At 32.7% G+C, this 14,148-nt stretch overlaps 2 protein-coding genes across 4 annotated transcripts; both read right to left on the reverse strand.

The window, feature by feature from the left end:
• Positions 1-2,760: 2,760 nt before the first annotated feature.
• Positions 2,761-5,755, reverse strand: LOC108211177 (pre-mRNA-splicing factor SPF27 homolog). Of its 2 annotated transcripts, XM_064089263.1 has the most exons (7): positions 5,446-5,755; positions 4,666-4,841; positions 4,137-4,220; positions 3,374-3,443; positions 3,161-3,294; positions 3,028-3,081; positions 2,761-2,831 (listed from the first exon to the last, which is right to left on the reverse strand). In XM_064089263.1, the coding sequence occupies exons 1-6, from the start codon at positions 5,665-5,667 to the stop codon at positions 3,036-3,038; spliced, it is 732 nt and encodes a 243-aa protein (XP_063945333.1). In that variant the 5' UTR covers positions 5,668-5,755; the 3' UTR covers positions 2,761-2,831; positions 3,028-3,035. The 2 variants fall into 2 exon arrangements, with proteins under 2 accessions (XP_063945333.1, XP_017238192.1); XM_017382703.2 differs by having other exon boundaries at positions 2,761-3,081.
• A 1,344-nt stretch (positions 5,756-7,099) lies between these two features.
• Positions 7,100-13,424, reverse strand: LOC108215418 (peroxisome biogenesis protein 3-1). 2 transcript variants are annotated; one of them, XR_001805934.2, is made up of 8 exons: positions 13,099-13,344; positions 12,139-12,300; positions 11,823-12,022; positions 11,535-11,665; positions 9,208-9,335; positions 8,339-8,557; positions 7,340-7,681; positions 7,100-7,253 (listed from the first exon to the last, which is right to left on the reverse strand). XR_001805934.2 is itself a non-coding variant. In XM_017387920.2 (7 exons), the coding sequence occupies exons 1-7, from the start codon at positions 13,101-13,103 to the stop codon at positions 7,432-7,434; spliced, it is 1,095 nt and encodes a 364-aa protein (XP_017243409.1). In that variant the 5' UTR covers positions 13,104-13,424; the 3' UTR covers positions 7,100-7,431. The 2 variants fall into 2 exon arrangements, 1 of the variants encoding a protein (XP_017243409.1); XM_017387920.2 differs by having other exon boundaries at positions 7,100-7,681; positions 13,099-13,424.
• Positions 13,425-14,148: the final 724 nt, after the last annotated feature.

A 14,148-nucleotide genomic window follows, 5' to 3' on the forward strand; every position in this document is an offset into this window, starting at 1 on the left:
AGTCATTAATAAGTCAAAATTACCCAAACAAACATTTTAAACTCTCAACTTATCAAATAAGTCACGTTAAGTCATAAGTCACGTTAAGTAATAAGCCACAAACTCAGCCAAACGCGCTCTAAATCAACTGAAGAGCTAAAAATTTAATTAAGAGGGAACAGATAACCACGAGGTGCATACGAGAAAACGGAAGAAAATTGATAAGCTGTAAGTTTTATATCATCGACTAAAACAACGCAACTTCAAGATCTAGGGTTGAAGAATGAAGATAAAAGGTCAACAACAATTTTGCTATCCGATTCAACAATTACGGATGATAATTGTTGACTACCGATGATCTGGTATACTTCTCGAATAGCTATTAATTTCACCTGAAGTGCGGAGATAGTTTTAACGGAACAACCAAGACCCACGCGATCTTTCCTAATAACTCCAACTGCTGAGCCATTTTTAAAAGCCCCGTCACAATTAAACTCCACCTTATTCATAAATAGAGGGATTGAGTGCAGTGAAGAATCATATTCATAAAAGTCCATTCGATTCGGTTTCGTTAACGAACTCGATCTTAATCATAAAAGTCCATTCAATTCGGTTCATAAATAAATTCAAGCTGAGTTTTTTGCTTATTTGATTCAAGATCATTTTATTTTGTTCAGATTCGATTTAAGTTCAACTCGTTCAGTTTAGATGAAATTTATATATTTTTTATTAATTTTAAAAACATGATATGAGAGATGAAATGAGATATAAAACAAATATATTTTACTTTTCGGTCATTGGCATAGGTGTATAATTATTGTCATAGTTTGATACTGATTCGTATATAACTCATAGAATTATTTAGTTATAATTTATAAATTAAAATTTGTCGAGTACAAAATATGTGAGAAATACATGTGAGTCAAGTGGACATACTAATATTATAAGACCATACAATTATGGAAATATATAAAACATTTGGACAAGGGTGAAGGCATGATTTTCCAATAGTAATCTAAGTATCTAACTAGTTCCTCCCTCCGCCCCACCCAATTTTTTACGTTTGGTTTGGGCACGAAGGTTAAGAAATACTCCCTCCGTTCCCTCCATTTCTTTACACTTTCCTTTTTGGGGTGTCCCATCCAATTCTTTACATTTCAAAACTTACCCAAAATAGTCAATGGGTCCCACCACTTCTTCATTTTTCTTCCTTTTTCACACTACTTTTACTCCACTATCTTCTTTTTATACATTAAAAATCAATGGGTCCCACCACTTCACCCACTTTTCCTTCTCTTTTCCACTACCTTATACATATTTCTTAACCTCCGTGCCCAACCCAAACGATAAGAAATGGGAGAGACGGAGGGAGTAGAGTTTTATATCAAACAGGCCACCCGTTACGTCAAAATGTCTCACTTGACCCACCCATCTCATCGGCGACTCATTTAAGCCACTATAAACCAAATATATATCATTTTACCCCATTAGTATTCATAACTCTTTACTTAATCATTTATCGAAAATCAACCATTTGTCTTTTTACTGTAAAACCACTTCGAGTACTTTCACAATTGTCTCTAGTATTTATCAAAATAATTTGAGAATTTTTAAAGCAACATAGCTAGAGTGATCAAATAAATATATTTATATAGCTACATATTTTTTTTAAATATATAGCTATGTTGTTTTAGAAATTTCCAGATTATTTCGATAAATTCTAGGGACAATTATAAAAGTACTCGAGGTGGTTTTGTAGTAAAAAGATAAACGGTTGATTTTTAATAAATAATTAAATAAAGAGATATAAACAGTGATGTGTGTAAAATGATATATATTTGATTTATAGTGGCTTAAATGAGTCGCCGATGAGATGGGTGGGTCAAGCGAGACATTTTGACGCAACGAGTGACCAGTTTGATATAAAACCCTTAAGAAATATGTATAAAGTAGTGGAAATAGAAAAAAAAGTGGGTGAAGTGGCGGGACCCAATAATTTTTAATGTATAATATATAGATAGGGGGTAAAAATAATGTGAAAAGGAAGTAAAACTGATGTGAAAAGGGAGGAAAAGTTGGGAAGTGATAGGATCCATTGACTATTTTTGATAAGTTTTGAAATATAAAAAATTTGGATATGACATCCAAAAAAAAACCGTAAAGAATATGATGGGATGGAGAGAGTAATAAACTCAAGCAAGTCTTTATAATTAAAACACTGCAATAACAAAATGGTGTTTTTATGATCTGCCCCTGAACACATGTTATAAACTAAACTTTATATATTTAATTTATTTTAATTAGCTTCTATTTTATTTAATAATAGATGATTTGATTATTAATAATTAATTTGCAGGGGCTTTAATTATTTAATAATTAACTTAAGTAGTTCCCTTGTTCTTTATGATGAAAACCTGAAAATTTTGAGGAGTCTAATTGATATTAGTACAAATAGAATATTTGTGACTGTAATTGTGTTAACAACCTGCAGCCAACTTAATTTACCGTATTTCGATTTCAATTATAATAGTGTGTTAACCAACTAATTATCATTGATGTAGACGATCGTGTCAGCATTCAATTCTTCATCATTGACACAACCAACAAATAACAGATAAAAAGAACAGAAGAAACACTCAACAAAATTCTCATCTCTCAACCTAACGGGAATACCTTTCCTGAAAAACCCTCTAGGAAAAATCAGTTGGGTATAGCAGTAAAGCCAGTAACACAATATATTGCTGAAAGATGGACTAGGAACCAAGCTGCAAACTACATGTATGCATGTCTGAAATGTATATGATAGCAGATTAGTAGTCACTGGTTCATAAAGGTCTGACTTCTCCTGGTACCTGTGATTATACAACAGAAAACTGATGTTTACATTGACTCGGAAGAAAAATGAGAACAAAGTCAAATAACAGGTACGAGTACATCGGCATCTTGATTAATGTTTTCATTCATCTTGGACATCTCAAGTTCACTAGGAAATGCAAATTAATGTTTTCATTCATCTTGTACATCTCAAGTTCATTAGGAAATGCATGCCTATTTTGTTAAGGAACCGGCACAGAATCCATCTTGCTCTCCACATCCCAGCCCCTGACAACGGAAATCAGATGAAGTGGCAAGTAAACAAGGAAAGATAATATAACAAAAGGCCAGAGGGAAATTCTGGTACCTTTCAGCAGCTTCTTTCTTCAGTTCTTCAATATAGATTCCCATATTAACACATGCAGCTTCTATTTCTATATTTTTCTCACAAAGCTCCCTCCATTGTGCCGATAATACATTAAGCTCGTCCGCAGTTTTTTGCTGATAATTTTAGAACATGTCATATGCCTAACAAAAGTTCCAGCAAACGAATATACTTGTGACTTAAAATTCTAATAACCTGATGTTTTTTCCTTTCTAAATTCACACCATCTATTTCTTTCCTTATCTGAAGAGCTTCTGCCTGGACTCTGCAGAAAACATATAATGACCTGGTGAGTTAAAAAAAATCGAAGTACATAATTCGAAAGTGAATACTTTAGAGCTATTTGCCTCTTTATATTCACAATGAACTTAGTTTATGCAAGTGTACGGAGGCTATGATGTTGACCATTGCCAATCGGCCAGCATATATATGTCCCACATAAATTTGTCAAATATGGTGATTCAGGCAATCGTAAATGCATAAATTCATTCAGGGAGTACTTTATGCAACTGACCGGTTTTATTAATCCTCAATCCGTTGTTAACACAAAAGACATTCTGTGACAGAAAACTTCGGGTCAACAATATACAGAAGGCCATTTCAATGATATAAGAGAATACTTCGAAATGGTCATATTATTACCAAGGCAACAAATTCTTACTTACCAAAGGTTCGAGAACCTAGTAACAGATTGAACTCTGTACGGAGAAAATCACATGTCCTAGTCTAAGAAGATTATGACAAGACATTTACAGAATTGACAATAATACAATATTGGTACATAGTTTGAGCTTAACTAGTGTAAACTATTGAGTTAAGGACAACAATAAGCTGGTCTCTGAAAACTGACTAATCTGCAATATGACAACAAAAAACTGCAATATGTAATTTAATAAAGCAGAGTACATTTTGACTGATGCACTTCAAATAAAACCAGGATGAAGTATGACGAACAGACCTTGATAAAATTGCTTCAAGACGTTGGTTGTGTTGTATCCAGACATCAGCGCCATGTTTTGACATTAATTCAAGATTTTCTAGCCTACAAATTAAGCACAAAAGTGACAATAAGAAGAAGAATGTCGGCAAATGGATGAAAAAGAAGAAGCTGGAAACAATTCGAAAAGGCAAAGAGCAGAAATAGGCGAGGATATAATGGTGCAGCAGTTGAGTGCAAACCAAATTCAGTTCATAAATGAAATGCAAAATTGTTAGAACTCTCTTTTCCATAAATGCATACATTTTAAGCTGAAATACAATTCTAGACATCATAAGAATTAAAAGACAAGAGACTCTTCCTCATCCTTACAATTTGTTAAGTCCTAATCTATAATTTTCAAGAGATCCAAAACATCAGGAATCAAACTGTAATCAGCTTTTTCATGTATTTAAAATAAAATGCTTAATAGCACAACTTTAATATAGAAGAAGAAACAGCAAGTGCAAACAATGCTGATATAGGCGCAACAACTTACAAGCCATATTACCTAATCACTTGATGCTGAAGCAAACGTTGAGCTTTTTGAAGTGCCTGATTCCAAGCAGCCTCATCATTCCTTTTGTTAGCAGACGGCATTTCAAGGCCATACCTTGACATATCAAGAGGTACAGGTGGCTTTGAAGCTCTAACTCTTTCAAATTCCCTAGCGAGCATTGGATGATTCTGGGAATTGGACAAGGAACAGTTGTTTTTTTTGTCAAGTGGACATGGAACAGTTTGATTGAATCATATTTTTATTTTGCAATATATCTAACCAAAAAAAGAGAGAAAAGAAATAGGGTATAATTGATACATAACAAGTAAATAAAGAAATCTTGTTTTTTTTTGTAGGTACGAACAAATATTTCACACTACGCACATCACAGAAAGCATCTAATTGTTTATACACGTTGAGTCACGGACTCACGGAATATCCCGAGAATGTAGAGAGGAAGTGACCATAGCAATTGAATTTAAACAAGAACTTGCTTTTTCGTTAACTTATAACTTAACCAATACTTTTACTTACTTACTAGTAGAAAAATCACTTATGCTAATAAGTCATACAAATAATTCTACCTAACAATTAACTAAGCCAGAAAAGGCTCGAAAATTAAACTCAAAGATTAAAGCCTAAAACCCTAGCTTTGCTATACACACAGCTTAGACACATACGAATCACCACATCTTGCAAATAATGAAGCTCTAGCACTCCAATTAACACCAACGAGAATGAACAAAGATTCAATCTTTTCAGAGCAAAACAAAGAGGTGTTTATAGAAGTACCTCTAGATTGAAGGAGGGGATGGGAGGGAGTTGTTTGAGAAAATCGGAGGGCTTTTTGGAGCTCAAACGCATCTCTCGTTGAATCATTCGATCCACATCTTCTTTCACATACTCATCGTCGATGTAAGGAAGTGCGTCGATTATGTCGGCGCCGGTGGACCACGCCGGACGCGACGACGGTGGGGCTTCCAGCATGAGTACATCGCTGTCGCGGTTCGCCATTGTTATCGATGACCTAAAAGAAGCGCTCTCTCAGCAAGTTATAATTCAAGTTGGTATCCAAGGGAATCACTGTAGTCCTGGTGTAAAGTTTCAACTTCTAACTAGTACTAAGAACAAAAATATTGCACTAATCATAAAATGTTTTTATTTTTTTTCTAAATAAATATTTTTAAATTTTATTTACAAGTATTTAGTTATGTACCATATTTACGGAAATATCAATCCAACAGCCACACCAGTGACAAAAGTGAAATTCTTTGTTAATATTTTTCTGTTTTTGAGTTTTGTGAATTATACTTATGATGTACAACAATTATCTTACTTCTCAGGTGAGCTAGAGTTCAACCCGATAATAGAAGATAAACCCCACCTGAACTATCCAATCGTGATCGTCTGCTACAATTGTCTAGTATAATATTTATTGTATTATCCGATCTTCAATAATTCAATTATTATTTTAAAAATAAAAGAGAAGAATTTGTGCAAGTCACATGTCATGACCTTCCATATGTCATGTTTTTTTCTCAGTAAAATTCAGACATCAAAAGATCACGATTTGTTGATGTAATTAATAGTAGTACTTATGCTCATAGAATGAACTAAAATTCTTACGCTCCTCAACATGGGACTGGCGTGTTATAACTAATCTATTACGTTTTGTGTCTAATACCTTAATGAATTTAATATTTCATTTTCTATCAAACATTTGAATAAATTTAAGGTCTAATATCCGAATGAATTTAATATTTAATTTCTTATCAAACATTTAAATGAATCCAATAATGATGATCCCATAAAGATCAATAATGAACCTGATATCCTTGAACTGAAAAATATTTGAATGAATTCAACTGTGATAATCTCATAAAGATCAATATTGAACTTAAAATATTTGAATGAATTCAACAGTGATGATCCCATAAAGATTAATAATCCTTGAACGTTTTGGTGATAAGTTTGATAATTTAACTTTTGATTAATATATTACTCTATTCACTTTAAGATAAACAAAAAACTATTGATGCTTTTTTTCTTTCATAATAAACTGATTTTATAGTTTCAAATCTACATAAATTGATGGTTGTATAAGCCTTCCCAATAATCAAGAATACAAGATTACCTTAGAAAAGAGAAACTAATTTATACTTGGTTGAAACTAATGTTGTATTTTGTTAAAGCTGAATGTATGCGGAAGAAATAGAATGAAATCTAAACTATATTATAAACAATTGTTTAAACAATTTTGAACTGATTCATTTTTTTCTAAAACTCCTTCCTACTTGTACCTGCCATCAAGAAATTTAAGAGAAGATATAAGAGGCTCTTATATCTTCTCTTAAATTTGCTCATTCCATTCCCTCCGATCAAACACAACATAACGGTACTTTGTACAGCAAGAATTAAAGAACATAGTACCTTGTACCTGCCTTACTAATAGAATATAAGACCATTACTACTGCTTAAATCCCAATCCACATCATACAAATGGACTACACATATTTCATAATTCAACATCATGAAGAGCAAAAGGCATATAACCATCAACTACCCAACAGCTAATTGCTTTCTAAAATGTTACAGAACACCTGAAATTTAAAGACAAGACTATTATAAAAAGATCGAACCAATAAAGAGCAAAAGTGAAAAAGTTTACAATATCATTGTTATTCACCTCAAAATGTTAAAGCTTCATCACCCCATGAGCAACATTACCGTTCATGCTCACATCCATGTATTAGTTCAAGCTGCAGATAATAATAATTTTCAAGGCGGCGTGTCTGCATAAAGAAGAGTGAAGAAGACTTCAGCTACTGGTAGGTTTCGAACGATTTGGATATACTTGTTGTTGCTTGGTTCTTCAAGCAGTAGTGGACCCATCTGGGCAACTTTGGGCACAAGTTTAGCTAATGGCACTCCTGATGAGTTGATATCTCCATGTTGATCCTTCATATCTTGCACTAGGTCATCCACCACCGATCTCAAGGATACATCCAAAATACTTCGAAATTCATCACTACAAAATTTTAAGAATGCACATTAGAAACTGCCTGCTTTTATGTGTTACTAGAGTAGGAGTGAACATGAACAGTGCAACGGAATAAAGTAGAAGCATCAACAATAATGACGGTAACCTGTTTATAGACCCCCATCCAAATAATAAATGAGATAAATTTGTTCCTATCCTTCAGGTCATCTATCATAGCTTTATAAACTACTCGCTGCCTGTATATACTTTTCATCTAGCTTGAAAGCTGTTAAGTTCTGATATAAGAATACTGGCAAGCAAGATTTAGTGACCAATTCAGTACCCAAAATCTGCTTGGTACTTTTACTTTATTCATTTATTTAAAATTTGACATAAAACAAATGAACATGTATATTCCAAAAAAATATATCTGCAGTTTATAGAGACATGCAAAATTGCTATTGACTGGGCACAAATGTTTCCTAACTCGCACAACAAAACTAAAGCCTAAAACAATCTATATAGTCTGACATTTGTCAGGGAGGGGGCAAATGAATTGGTACTGGCGAGATTCTTTGGCTTCAGCTGAAAGCAAAATAAATTACCATAAAATTCACATTCACCAGTATTTTTAAACTAGGTATGGCCCAACTTTTTTAAATTAAACTGAATTCCATCTATATAGTAGGTCTAGTATTAACGTACCTTGATAACACTGCATGAGCCTCCGACATTAGCAAGTCAAATTTGGTCAACTCGTTTTGGCTGTCATTACTAGAGAAAGCAGCAGATTTGTATTTCAGGTCCTCTGGCATTATATAATCCACCCACTGATGAGGGCTTCCCATGCTCATGAACACGTCCAATATTTGCATAATGGTGTCATGAAGTACAGAAGTTGTGAATAAATCCTTTAACTGCTTTCTGCAAAGATAAAATTAGAGAATATATTGAGAAATAGAAGTCCATTCAGTCTTTCTTTCAGCAGGACTAGTTGTACTATGAAAATGTGAAGAGCCAAACTTTGTCAACTTTGCCTTGTCATTTCACCAACACTTTTGGATGCTCAGATTTAGGGAATTTCGAGTACCCTTTATAAAACATACAGTTTACCACATATTTTATTCCAGTTCCTGGGGTAAGAGGAAAGTATATATTTTTATGGTGTGCGATTATTAGCTCTAGGTTTATGTGTTTATATGCAGGGACTGTAATCATTAGACCATCGACTCTGGTTCTGTACCAACTGTATCACACGATCATTAAGTCTATCATATGGACTTATATTGATCACCTTCCTGATCTTTTTCTACGAAACTACTTATCCCGACCACGTCCCCAAGTATTATACATGTCACGTCAATGAACTATAAAAGTAATGGCAATACAGTCCATGGGATAATTTAGGACTAAATATATATGAGTTTAGGGTAAATACACCAATAGTCAGGGGGGTGTCGATCCCCCATCCAAACAAAATAACTAAAAAAATTAAAAGAGAATGATCTACAATATTACTGAAGTCAACAATTCTATTAATAGTATATGTCTTTCTTTTGAGATAGAAAGCCTACTCTTTGAGAACTTCGGTTGCTGCTGCCTGCATATTAGATATCAACATTGACATTCCATTATTAGAGAGATAATCAACACCTGCCAAAAACTGCTGCTGGTCATTCCTGTTGATGAGTTCAGATTCATCCTACAAAAAAGAAGAGTAATCAAAACATTGCCAGATCTGACGAGCAAGTCTATTCTACTCATCCAAGTCCTGCTAAGGGTAATTAGGCTGGAATTCTGTTTTAATAGAAATCATAGGTAACATAATTCTCATGGTAAAGGCCAAGGCAACAATTTTCACACGGGTAATCCATATACATAATAATTTCAGTCTGTCAAAATATAAAAAAGAAAAAACATTAAATAAATTTAGATTCGAAACAAAATAATTGACAGCACAAATTGCAATTAAATAAAAATAAATACATAAGACCCTAGAGAATGCTGGCATAGCCAAAATACACATTCACAAATGAACTATGACATAATGTAAAAGTATGGATATAAATAAACACACAGTTAGATTTAAATTGAAATAATATAACCATAGAGAAGTTTGGCATAGCCAAATAAACATTCAAAAATAAACCATGTTATACATGTAATGCTCTGAAATGTAGTTGGACTTTGATTAGCTCACTCTGCTCCAAATCTATGATATGCATCTAAAATCTAATATAAAAAACAAGTAAACAGCATAACAAGCTAAGGGCAACAAAATAAGGGTCGGGCAACATTTAAATGCTTGATTGTGCAAATCATCACGCACTTGGGAGCATAGATACCTATTATGAACCATTAATATATACTCCCTCCGTCCCTTTTTAGTTGTCACCTTTGAATTTGTGCCGGTCAAATTGACTAAAGTTTGACTGAAATTTATTACTCCCTCCTTCCCATTTTAATAGTCCACTTTGTTAAGAAAAAATTTCCCATATTATTTGTCCATCTTCTTTGTCCAATACAAATTTATACAAGTTCCAATGTTAGCATTTGTTATTCCATACAATTTTCATGATTTACAATGTAAATTAAGTTGACTTTCAACAAAAATGAACGAAAACTTAGTACTATTTTTGTATAATCTATGCATGACAATGGTAACAACATATCACATTTAATATTTCTTAATATGTGTGATTTGAACAAAGTGGACAATTAAAATGGGAAGGAGGGAGTAATATTTTATCAATTGACAAACTAAAAAAAATATGTCATCGGAAACAACTTTTAATCTACTTTAAAATGTAATTTTCAGTTTTTTAAAATAACGAGTGAGTGACTTATAATCTTTGGTCAAAACTTGGTCAATTTGACCAACAAAAATAGAAATGTGACAACTAAAAAGGGACGGAGGGAGTATTAGTTTCAACTTTCCTGTAATGATATAAATAATTTACATTCCCAAAAGGTTGTGCTGATAAAAAAGCAATTCAGAGATCCATACATTCACTCTAAGCAAGTAGTCTAGTGATCCAGTTTTCCTTCCTGATAAAGACTCTGCACGGTCTGTTAGTGACTTGGTGGATATATATAGGAAAGAAGGGGGAGGTTCGACTCTCTAAATAAGAACAAGCATACTTTTCAAAAGGCATGCAATGGAAAAGCTGCATAGTATACATCATTCCTAACATCTAGCTATGTTCTCATCTAACAACAAATGACACTACACTCACACTATGAACACAATCCTAATTCCACCTGGTTCTGCACTGAATATTGTAAATAAATACCAAACACATCATCAATCTTAAAAAACAACCCAAAGCGGCAAAAAACAATTCAAGTTTATAATATATATTCTTATATTGTAAGTTATGAATCCTTAGTTTTATAACAATTCAATATTATAATATTATATTTATATTAAACTGTTTTGTAAAAGAATATGTTGACGCAGAGGCCAAACCATTAGTTGGTTGCGGTTGAGGTCTTCATTTTTTATTTTAAAAATATGGTTACAGTTGTGGTTGTAGTTTAAAGCAAAAACAATCCATGCTTACCCCTAATTAACTATACAAAATCACTGGGTTTTTTTTTTATTAAAATGTAATATAGATTAAGATTCTTTAATTTGAAGCAATAAAAAAATGTACATATATGAATGTGTCTCTGCAAGATACTTTATTTGTTTTAAACAACAGCTGGTTTTCAATGAAGCCTTCTTTGCTGTCCATAGCTCAAATTGACAAAACCATGAGTAACAATAGAATTATTTATTATAAAACATTTCTAATTCTGCTTTTCAAGCCCTGGTAGTTCCAACAGCAACAAATTCATTTATTAGTAGAAAAAGATATGCACAGCTACTCATATATGCAGGGCAATTAATGGAACTTACAAGAAGATGAGCAGCTTCGAGACCACGAGCGGTGTCAATATACAAATGTCTCCCTAAAATGTTGACCTGAACTCTTATATACAAGCTAAGTGCTGTCATTGACCAAATAGACAATACTGTTCTTGCAAAACCTGTCCATATCATGAGAACATTTCAACATAAGTCTTTGCTAAAATTAGTATAGACAAGCTAACCAGTAGGAGGTTGCTTGCGATTAGATTAATAAACTATGTAGGATAAAATGACCAAAGATGAACAAGTCGAAAAACTTATAAAAAGCATATATACTTTGAATTTTAAGCCTATTCCACAACTCAAGTTTCTCCAACGATGTTAGAGGATTCTGCTGGCCTTTTCCTTTCATTAGTTTCTCCGTCAAGTGCAAAATATCCATCCTTTCTTCAACGCGGGCACTCAAATAGACCATGGCATGAGGCAATGTTGTAGTATCTGCTATGTTTTGAATGTTCTGGAAATGCACTTTCATTCTGTCCATAAATATCAAAAAATATTAAAAGCAGAATCAAATGAATGAGAATCCAAGTATTGCGTAATTGTATTATAAATAGATAATAACAAATTTCAATTCATTTTCGATCTTAACTGAGCTTTAATGAGTTCCTCATTTTCACGTTCACTGGCAACTTCTCTCTCAAGATCATTAAGCTGCTGCTTATGACTATCATAAAGCTTGTACAAAAGATACCCACTTCCGAAAACTCCGAGTGTAACATACACCTTCCTCTTATGCCTTCTCCAAAACTCCCTGTACAAATAGTAACCAAACAGAAATCAATCAGTCAAATACCATATACTGAAACAAAAAGCACAACTTATTGTGAACACCAAAAATCCAACCACACTTGCCCAGAAATCAAGAAAAAAAGATACGGTAGACAAATAATTAAACCATTCTGTTAATATAAAAACCCAACAAGTCTATAAAATCATACAAGGAAGTCATTTGGGTGACAATTTATCGAACTCTAGTACTCTTTTACAAAAAACAGATCAGTTTAAGTACATATGAAATCAATGTAAACTACTTAAGACCCTACTAACTACTAAAAAAACGCATAAAAATCAATTTATTCACCAACAAGTTCAATTTATGCAAGTAAATATAGGTGACTACATATGAGTTCAAAGCCAACATGTTTACTTCTAAATGTGATACGTGCTCCTACAAAACTAATTCAAACTCTTGGTATCGAGCAAGAGCTCATATATGACATCATTTTCATCAAATCTAATATCCCTATTAGAATCCGAAACCACCACAAGTCGAGCCCCAATCAGTTGCAATTACTTTCACCCAATAAAACAATACAAGAAGAACAAGCAAACTACAACACTAACTACATACTCCTCAAAACCACAAACTCAATAGCAAATTTTGTTCCATAAACACTCACAAACCCAATTCATATCCACACACAATAGGCCTTACACAAAATCAAATCTAACAAAAACACCCTCTAAAACCCCAATAAATCAAAATAAAAAACACAAGCAATTGAAAAGTTGATAATTAAGAGAAAAGAAACAAGGAGAATCAACTGACCACATTTGATCCCGCTTGGGTGGTGATTCTTACAGCTTTTTGAGCTTCACACCGGCCCACAAAACGGGGCGGGTCCTCACTGTATGTATCTATCTATATCTGTATGTATAGATATATTGGGTGGAAGAAATAGAGACAACGAAGAAGAGGGTACGAAGATAGGCCGATGTTCGAACAACCCACCTCGAACTTCGTGAAACTGAAGAGGAATCTTGCCACAAAACCTCAGATTAAACAACTGTGTTTCTCTAAAAGTAAGTTGCAATTTATTTATAACATGTCATAAATTAATAATTCTGTTATTAATAAATCTCAATTTTTGTGCTTAATTTGACTAGACCAATAGGCTTCAATTTTATTTTCTTAAATTTTCCTGAAAATTTAATGACATGTCAATATTTTTGACATTTATAAATTTTTAATCATCTCAATTAGCAAGTATTTTGAAATTAAATATTAGAAGAGGTTTGATACTTAAGTGATAAAAAGTTTTAGTCATGTCAAAACAAAAACAAAGTAATGAACCAATGTGGTGTGGAAAATATTTATGAGTGGACTTTTTACCTAATATATTCCCTTTACCCTATGATATGTCTCCGTGAATAGAACTTGTTTATTCTGTTATTTGGTGCGGCTGGCAGCCGCAGCCGCTTATACAGCTGTTTGCCTAAAGAATTTTATGACTCGTTTTCTGATTTATAACCTGTTTATTTAAAAGAAATTATAACTCATTTTCCAATTTATAAGTCAAAATATAATAGTTAAAAACTCTAAACTAGTTTAGTAATTTATTTTTATATTTAAAATTTGATTTTATAAAAATATAAAAATCATTTATAATATTTTATTACTATCTAATAACTTTTTTACCTGACAATTTATAAATAAAAAAATTATCCCAACATGAAAAAAAAACTACTACTTTTCATTTATAAATAATTTTTTACTTGTTAACCCCTCTTTGAAACTAAGCTAAATGGAGTGTATATCATCAACCTGTAGCACCTTCTTACTTATTATATAACAAAGATGATGCTCACTAAATTTTGA

This window comes from Daucus carota, chromosome 3, assembly GCF_001625215.2.
Source record: "Daucus carota subsp. sativus chromosome 3, DH1 v3.0, whole genome shotgun sequence".
NCBI lineage: Eukaryota > Viridiplantae > Streptophyta > Magnoliopsida > Apiales > Apiaceae > Daucus > Daucus carota.

What these genes read in the sequence shown, in the direction of transcription:
- LOC108211177 (XM_064089263.1), bottom strand. Translation starts at nt 5,667, where the DNA reads ATGGCGAACCGCGACAGCGATGTACTCATGCTGGAAGCCCCACCGTCG. An exon ending in CTTCAGCATCAAGTGATTAG is followed by an intron (nt 4,221 to 4,665) that starts GTAATATGGCTT and finishes CTTAATTTGTAG; the next exon opens with GCTAGAAAATCTTGAATTAA. An exon ending in CTTGAAGCAATTTTATCAAG is followed by an intron (nt 3,444 to 4,136) that starts GTCTGTTCGTCA and finishes TGTTTTCTGCAG; the next exon opens with AGTCCAGGCAGAAGCTCTTC.
- LOC108215418 (XM_017387920.2), bottom strand. An exon ending in GAGGAACTCATTAAAGCTCA is followed by an intron (nt 12,023 to 12,138) that starts GTTAAGATCGAA and finishes ATTTATGGACAG; the next exon opens with AATGAAAGTGCATTTCCAGA. An exon ending in GCAACCGAAGTTCTCAAAGA is followed by an intron (nt 8,558 to 9,207) that starts GTAGGCTTTCTA and finishes TTATCTTTGCAG; the next exon opens with AAAGCAGTTAAAGGATTTAT.